The 8843-nt window shown below is 41.6% G+C and overlaps 4 protein-coding genes across 4 annotated transcripts; 3 read left to right on the top strand and 1 right to left on the bottom strand.

The window, feature by feature from the left end:
• Positions 1-295: 295 nt before the first annotated feature.
• SARC_06369 (hypothetical protein) lies at positions 296-2442 on the bottom strand. Its single transcript, XM_014299726.1, has one exon. The coding sequence runs from the start codon at positions 1611-1613 to the stop codon at positions 384-386; it is 1230 nt and encodes a 409-aa protein (XP_014155201.1). The 5' UTR covers positions 1614-2442; the 3' UTR covers positions 296-383.
• A 536-nt stretch (positions 2443-2978) lies between these two features.
• Positions 2979-3314, top strand: SARC_06368 (hypothetical protein; the record flags this gene model as incomplete). Its single annotated transcript, XM_014299725.1, has 1 exon — positions 2979-3314. The coding sequence occupies one exon, from the start codon at positions 2979-2981 to the stop codon at positions 3312-3314; it is 336 nt and encodes a 111-aa protein (XP_014155200.1).
• A 2007-nt stretch (positions 3315-5321) lies between these two features.
• On the top strand, positions 5322-5992 carry SARC_06367 (hypothetical protein; the record flags this gene model as incomplete). Its single annotated transcript, XM_014299724.1, has 2 exons — positions 5322-5601; positions 5691-5992. 2 exons carry the CDS (start codon positions 5322-5324, stop codon positions 5990-5992), a joined length of 582 nt encoding a protein of 193 aa, XP_014155199.1.
• Positions 5993-6040: 48 nt separating this feature from the next.
• SARC_06366 (hypothetical protein) lies at positions 6041-6244 on the top strand (the record flags this gene model as incomplete). The annotated part of the gene is made up of 1 exon (XM_014299723.1): positions 6041-6244. One exon carries the CDS (start codon positions 6041-6043, stop codon positions 6242-6244), a length of 204 nt encoding a protein of 67 aa, XP_014155198.1.
• Between the last annotated feature and the right edge of the window lie 2599 nt (positions 6245-8843).

The following is an 8843-nucleotide window of genomic DNA, read 5'->3' as shown; positions in this document are numbered from 1 at the left end:
AACATATACAGATGTACATATATATATATATATATATAATATATATATGTATATATTCTTAAATATATATATATATATATGTATATATATAATATGTCTATTATAAGTAATTACATACACATACATGCATACAAATATATATATATATATAAATATATATATACATATATGTATATATGTTTGTATATGTATATATATATGTGTTTGTATATATATATTTTTATAATATATATATATATATATTTGTATATGTACATACATATATATAGATATAGATATATATATACTTTTTTTTTGTTACTGTATAAATATGTTTATTTGATTCAGTGGTCACTGCACTGATCTCGTTGATTAAGTTTCCTAAGATGTACGCATTGAGGTTTTTATATTCGGGTGAAATGCAGTCTCAGTCGTTCGATCGAGATTTGGTTGGCGCGAATATTGTCGTCCAAAACATAACGGGAATTCACATGCCAGCGACCAGAGTTGCTTAAGTAACTGTTCCACTCATAAACCCTAAAGCGCTCGTCGCCAAATATGTTTAATCTGTCCACATCTTCCTCCACAGAAGGTTGCAAATTGCGCGACAATACCTGCAGACTGCGGACAATAGCGTCCGATATTTCCATTGTTTGCAGTAGTTCACGCCGTAGATCAACAGACATATTTTTCTCAGACGCTGGATAACAAGTATAGTACATTAGCTCCTCACGAAATGAGGGGAGGCAGCCGACTAGATGTCTTGCGTCAGTGGCTGCAATGACCCTCCCGAGTGCATCATGCACAATTGGCACGGCTGGTTGTAATTGAAGCGATCGGACTTGTTCCTCAAGTTCGTGGACCCGATTTAGATATGTACCCTCCTGTTCGGCCAGGTTTTCACGAAGAGTCTCACACTCTGAAGTCCTTTCCGCCAGATCCCTGGTCGTTTCTTCCCAACGCTCAGTCATGTGCGTCAACTCCACAATCGTGGCCGCCAGATCCGTTTCCGTTCTATTCAACGCCTCATTCGTGTCCGCCAGATCCTTGGTCGCGTCTTCCCACCAGGCAGTCATGCCCGTCAACTCTCCAGTCCTGGTCTCCAGATCTGATCTCGTTCTATTCAACGTCTCATTCGTCTCCGCCAGAGTCGTAGTCACTTCTTCCCACCTCGCAGTCATGTCCGTCAACTCCCCAGTCCTGGCCTCCAACGTCTCGTTCGTGTTCGCCAGAGTCGTAGTCACTTCTTCCCACCTCTCAGTCATGTCCGTCAACTCCCCAGTCCTGGCCTCCAACGTCTCGTTCGTGTTCGCCAGAGTCGTCGTCACTTCTTCCCACCTCTCAGTCATGTCCGTCAACTCCCCAGTCCTGGCCTCCAGCGTCTCATTTGTGATCACCAAAGTCGTAGTCACTTCTTCCCACCTCTCAGTCATGTCCGTCAATTCCCCAGTCCTGACCTCCAACGTCTCATTCGATTCTTCCAGTATCCTGGTCGCTTCCCTATGCTCCTCCTCCTGATTTATAACGAGCCTGATAATACGTCGAGCGTTTGGACGCATCGGTAGTGAGTCGGATGGCGTCTCGCCAAATCCCTCATCGGATGAGCTTGTTGTTGATCCGGTAGGGGCGGACATTGTCTTACAATTGGGAATCAGTAGTAGTAGTCTCAATATGTTTAACCATCCTAACGCAAATACCAGTACCTTTTATATTCAAAAATACAAACACATATGTGACCTGCCTGATTCTTGACGAAAAATGTAAATATATTTTGAAAAAACCAAAGTCAATAATCAATGTTTATTAACCATTGTTTGTTTTTACCCCTGAATAGTAGAGTAGTCTGAGTAGAGGTCAGGAGAGAGCGACCTCTTTGGGCCTTTATATACTACTCTACTCTCTCTAGCGAGAGAGACTCTGAGAGAGTGATCGAGAGACTCTAAAAGTAAAGAGAGATAAATATAAAATATTTATGTAAATAAATACTGAGATAGGGAGAAAGACTCATTTCCCAGTCCTCTACTTTGGGAGGCACTGGTATGTGAAAGATCTGTATTTACTATTTCAGAGTTCAGACTTCAGACTAATAGATTATAGACTTTTGTACCTAAAAAATATTTACAATAAAAAAAGAACAACAGCAAATTCTGAAATCATATTTTTTTTCATCCGCATATTGTAAGAGTCGGCAACTCCTAATCGGGAAAATTCGGGATTCGCGGGGGAATCCGGATCTATTATTCTCGAAATTTCAGTGCCCATTGTCGAAAATTGATGCCAAACCCGAAAATCCCTGAGTCCAAAAATTCTGGTCCACAATGTATACTAGAAACCCTAAACCCTGCCCAAAGATTTAGACGAAATTTCTCAGTAGTATCCTTTATTGATTTTTGGCTCGGCCCTAGTCACAGCCCACGATTCAGATAGTCTTAGCAGTCCTCCTCTATCCTTTCTTAATCCTTTGTGTTAAAGTCTGAGGATTGCAAGTTACTATACTACCCTATTTATACAATTTCCGATAGACCCGTAGCGGTCTAAAGGTCTACAATTAAGCCTAAATATCTACGTTATGTCTACGAGCTTTAAGCTCTAACCCATTCGCGATTTCTCATTAATTCTAGGTTTTGTCGTTTCGCTAGGGTCATGTGATGATAACTCATCAAAATTCATTGGCCAAGGATTTGTGGAATCTTGGGATTGCGGGCCACAATCAAATCGGGATCAGGACAGGAATTAGGGTCAGTGATCCTATAATTTAGGTTGCTGTGAAGCCCCTCTATAGCGAGGTGCCGTATAAGGGAACTGTACCGCCAGTGTTCCTGTCAGCTGTTGTTGGGCATAGTTATACTGTAATTTTACGATTGAAATTGCATTAGACATTGTCACTGAGAGATTGGGGAGGCCCGTGCAGTAAATTTTAGAAGAGTAGAAAGCCAGACGTGTATGATGGGAAGGCCGATGTGTCCAGCATTCGCGAATGGCTATATCGAATGAAACAGATGTTTGCAGCGGAACGGGTTGCAACCGGACATGATGTCGAAGTAGCCGTGAAGTTACAATATGCTAGTACGTTTCTTAGTGGCCGTGAATTGGCATGGTATCGCGAGACTGCCGGGTGTTTTAACACTTGGGGGGAGATGTCTGCCAGTCTGCAAAACGACTGCCGAGAGAAGCTTATGGCAGTACGTCAGACTGGTTCGGTGCGTGCATATACTGAAAATTTCCAGGAGCTTCTACTCAATGTACCGCGCATTGCTGACGAGGAGAAGGTTGCTATCTTCATTCGTGGACTGACGGATCAGCTGAAGATGGAAGTTCGTCTTAAGCACAGGTGAACCGTCAAGACTTGACAGAAGCGATAAAGCTTGCAGACATAGCAGGATCGATTATGGAAAAGTCACAGACCACCGACACAGCTACCAATGTCACCGGTGGCGCAAATTTAGACCGGTGCAATAGGTGTGGCAAGAAGGGCCATTTTGCGAAAGATTACAAGTTCGATGGAGACTGTCGAAAGTGTGGTAGAAAGGGCCACATGCAGGCGGTATGCAAACAAGAATGACATACGGCTGCCGTACGGCGCATTGTGGATAGCAAGAAAGTTTGAAGAGAGGACTTGCTAATAGATGGTCGTACAGTGTCGGTTATATTGGACAGCGGGGCGAGATAAATATACCACCGAAGGGCTTGGCTGGTCCAGAAACGAAGGAGGAGAGACTACTGGATGAATTTGGTGTGCGTATACTTTTGCTAGGGAAGGTAACGCTCGATGTTGACTTCGCTGAGGTTGATACTCAGGAAATATTTGAGGTGGTAGATAACGGAGTGTTTCACATGCCACTATTGAGATGGCCTTGGATACGGGATCGTGTGTTGGGATCGTCGATGACTGTGAGATCCCGCACGGATCATATCTAGAGCTAGAAGAGGGCCTTTCTTGGCAAGGAACAGACTCGGTTTGTGAGGAGGCATCTGTGCAGGAAGAATGAATAACTGCCGCCATCTCTGAGCTTTTAAAGAGCTATGTTGGACAGATGGGGAGTACTCGACAAGCGAGGGACCTGAGCACGAAATCATTTTACAGGATGGCGCTACTCAAGTATACGTGTACTACGAAGAAAAGAACATTGAGAAGTGAGTGGCAATCCGTGAGGAAATATTGGCCATGCTCAAAGAAGGGGTAGTCGAACGATGCGGTTGGAGGACATTGTGGAATCTTCAGCCGGTTGTGGTGCCCAAGAAAGAACAGGGTGATCGGAGAGTTTGTGCGAATTTGGTGCTTCTGAATCGCCAGGCTAAATATCGAGAGTTCGAAGGAGGAAGACCTGGTACGAGAAGCCTCTGGGTATAAGTATTATACCAAATTGGATATGGTTAGGGGGTACTAGCAGGTTAAGTTGTCGGATACCGCTCGAAGTTACGCGACCTTACGTCTGAAGGACAAAGATATCGCTATACTGTAATGCCCATGAGGCTCGTGGACTTCGGATTTACCTTTCAATCGTTGATGGAGGAAATCATAGGTGATTTACCTTACGTCTGAAGGACAAAGATATCGCTATACTGTAATGCCCATGAGGCTCGTGGACTCCGGATTTACCTTTCAATCGTTGATGGAGGAAATCATAGGTGATTTACCTTACGTCTGAAGGACAAAGATATCGCTATACTGTAATGCTCATGAGGCTTGTGGACTCCGGATTTACCTTTCAATCGTTGATGGAGGAAATCATAGGTGATTTCGAGGGCGTGTTCATATACTTAGATGATGCGATTCTGTATTCTATGACAATTAATGAGCATATAGCATTGATAGAGGAAGTACTGTGGCAATTAAAAAAATCCCCCTAAAGAGGAACTTCGAAGTCTCTATGCTACAGCTAACTGGTGGCATCGCTATATGCCAAAGATCTCTTTTATCATACAACCTGTCGCTAAGATGTTAAAGAAAGAAGTGACATTTACCTGAGGATAAGAGCAAGCTGATGCATGGAAGTTCTTTTTAGACGCATTGGGAGAGGCTCCACCGCTAGTGTCGCCACGGGAGGGTGATATTCTGGTGCTACGCACAGATGCAAGTCGCATGGGTCTTGGAGCTGACAGCATCTCTACTCTATAACAGAATTGGTGGTCCTAGCTATTGTTTGGGCTTACGATCGATGGGCACGACTGTTAGATCGTCCGCCAGGGCTGGTATACATTGAAACAGACCACTTGCCATTGCTGGGCCTTTAAGAACGCTTTGGTGATGATGACACACCTATGTTAACGATGAGTTAATGGGCGATGCTGATACATTATCTAGACTAGCTTCTGCAGACGATCAGTCGGTTGCAGTTGTTATGTCACTCATGACAGCGGAACCAGAGTTGATTATGGAGCTCCATGAGGATCTTGCTCATGTAGGCTACAAATGCCTAGCCGACTTCTACTGCAAGGTGACGAACGATGATGTATCTGAGATGCAAGTGCGTCGTATCGTTCAAACCTGTCGGGCTTGTGCATTAATGCGCAAAGACTCCTCAAAAGCGTTACCATCTGTCGTTAAGGACGCCGAGAGGTTCATGGAAAGAGTCCATATGGATGTCTTCTATGTATCCTATAATGAGAAAACGGGCATTCGTATGATTCTTTGGCGTTTGGTATCCCCGATTAGATAACAGTCGATTGCGGGAAAGAATTTGACAATGCTAAGTTCATCATCTTTTAAGGTAGAATTGGTGTGCACGTATATTACACCACCGTGGAGCGACACGAAACTAATAGAAACCTAAAGGATAGGCTCAAGAAGTCGATGGCCTCACTTAATAGTAATAAGGAGTTGTGGGAGATTATCTTGGCCTACAATCGAACGATTTACAGCGGATCGGAGCTGTCACCCGTCGAGATGCTCTTTCGCCGGGAGGACGGTACATCATGGAGGATACTCGAAATGGCCCGCAGTAATTTGCAGAAGGCGCAACAGAAACGCATCGCTAACGCTGAGGTCCACGCTACTAATCCTTCACCGTGAGAGATAGGTGATATCGTTTGGAAACGCCGTGATAACGTCTCCGATAAGATGGCCACAGTATGGGTTGATAAGGACATGTATGTCACACGTGGGCCTTACGATGGGGACCACTACGATATTCGTGCTCCAGGTGTTAACAACGTCCGTGTGCATCGTGAGCAGCTTAAGCTTGCTGTAGGCGGCTCTCCTGGTACAGCTAAAACTATACGCGCACTTGTTACATTGAAGGAGTTCAAGAACTCTTTTGAATAGTTCAATGAGGTCTCTGAGGATCTTGATAGATATGTTAAGACCAAGAAAGGGGCTAATTGGTTTGGGGACTGCCAGAAGTTCTTCAAGATATTGCAGAATCTCTGCCCTGAGGATTAGAGAACTTTATATCCAGCATTGGCGAAGGGGAAATGGACTGAGACCGCGAGCACTTGGAATAGCTTCAAGTCAAGTATCAATGCGATCCGTAACTTCACCGTTGATACTGACTACCGTGTGAAGAGACTACAATCTTTAAGATCGGTGGGCGTGTATGAGTCGGCAATTCCTTATCGGGAAAATTCGGGATTCGCGGGGGAATCCGGATTTTGGATTGTTTTTGGGTCTGGGACTATTCTCGAAATTTCAGTGCAGAATGTCGAAAAATTGTGGCCAATGAATTTTGATGAGTCATCATCACATGACCCTTGCGAAACGACAAAACCTAGAATTAATGAGAAATCGCGAATAGGTTAGAGCTTAAAGTTCGTAGACATTACGTAGACATTTAGACTTTAGTTGTAGACCTTTAGACCGTTACGGGTCTGTCGGAAATTGTATAAATAGGGTAGTATAGTAACTTGCAATCCTCAGACTTTAACACAAAGGATTAAGAAAGGATAGACGAGGATTGCTAAGACTACCTGAATCGTGGGCTTTGACTAGGGCCGAGCCAAAAATCAATAAAGGATACTACAGTCTAAATCTTTGGGCAGGGTTTAGGGTTTCTAGTATACATTGTGGACCGGGATTTTTGGACTCAGGGATTTTAGGGTTTGGTCAAGGATTTGTGGAATCTTGGGATTGCGGGCCACGATCAAATCGGGATCAGGACAGGAAATTAGGGTCAGGGATTCTATAATATTTATGAAATTATGATATGTATATAATGTTTTCGAAGAACAATACTTTATTCGTAATAAATTTTACTGTAAATTATAAATTATTGCAGAATAAAATATTTAAAAGAAATAGAGAACACTCTAATGAAAAGTATAATAAAATCTAATCTCGATTTTTCATTTTCGACGATGTGAATACTGAATTAAGATGCCTATAATTCTATACTCTATACTCCTTTAGTTTAAGTCTATGTACTCTCACTTGATAGAGAGAGTAAATAGTTGAGAGGCACTCCTTAGTCCTTGGGAGACTTTGTCCGAGCACCGGGAATCCAGAACGTGAACACGGAACACGACACCGTGACCGAATATTCTAATGTATAGACTCGTTGAGTCGTGGTACATAGGACTTACGATTTTTTGGGATTGTTATTTTATTTAAATAAGTTTGTTTTTGTTTTTGCTCTTTATAAAAAATATTAAAAATAATAAAAAATATATATAAAACATGTCTCCGACATGGGGACTGAAAGCGTTAACTTTGTAGAATTTTTTTTCACATGATTTTGAAATTGAAAGGGAAAGATTGAAGAGGGAAAGAAAATTTGAAATTGAAGAAGTAAATTTGAAGTGGAAAGAAAATTAGGATTTGGAAGATTTGGGAGTAGTAAAATAAAGGGGGAGTAAACAAAATAGTGTCGGCATGGTTGATGCTTGCATTTATTAGGAAATCTGAGAACTGTGAACTTTGATGTGTAAAGTATGAAAAGAGGCCAAATAGCAAGGTATTGATAAGGAATGGTCATGTTAGGTGAATATATAGTTGTATGTTGGAGAGTTCTTGAGGTTATTCATATGAGGAGTGCAAGTGATGTGAACAGCGTATGTAAAGGAATGTATAATACTTCGTAAGAAGAATATAAGACTGTATTCTTGAAGGCATGTAGGTGTGCATTGTTTGGCTTGTTGTGCTGCGCAGTGTGACCCGTGTGTATTTATGTGCAATCAAGAAGAACTGATTGTTTGACATGATTTAAGTATTGTGCATAGTATATGTGATAATTTTGCAAAAGTAATAAAATAATCTGCATGGTTTAAGTGGACATCAGTGCATTGAGGGCCGGAACAGGTTTGATGTGCTATGCACGTGTGCAATGCAATGGAGGATACAAGTGATTGGGAAGGGGAACTGGTAGCATCTGATTGAAGTAAGACTTTATATTTTTATTATACGTTTTAATAATATTGAATACGAATGTAACACGGGGCCTTTGGTAAAGTCATAAAGGTATTTGAAGTAAAACTATAGTTTGTGATGTATCTATTATTAATATTGAATACAATTGTAAATTCTATTACATATTGTGGTGCGTAGTAAAAGTGATAGTAACGTAAAAGTAGGTAAAATGAATGACGATGCTGTATACCAGTACGTGTGCAGTTGTGTATGTCAATTGGACAGGTTGTGAAATTGGAAACCGAGTAAACAAAAAAGGTATGTGTGTGCTGATTGGTATTAATTCAAAGTGCAATAATTGCAGCATGTTGGGCGTCATTTGATTCTTGTGCTAGCTGCCAGTTGGTAAACAAGACGTAGACGGAGCTGTGAGTAAATTGGAATATAAACATTAGTGCGTGTAAGATATATATACATATACATATACATATACATATACATATTCATATACATATACATATATATATATACATATACACACATATATATATATATATATATATATATANATATACACACACAC

The sequence above is a fragment of the Sphaeroforma arctica genome (genome assembly GCF_001186125.1).
Source record: "Sphaeroforma arctica JP610 unplaced genomic scaffold supercont1.452, whole genome shotgun sequence".
Lineage (NCBI taxonomy): Eukaryota > Ichthyosporea > Ichthyophonida > Sphaeroforma > Sphaeroforma arctica.
This window is presented reverse-complemented; position numbering and strand designations above follow the sequence as displayed.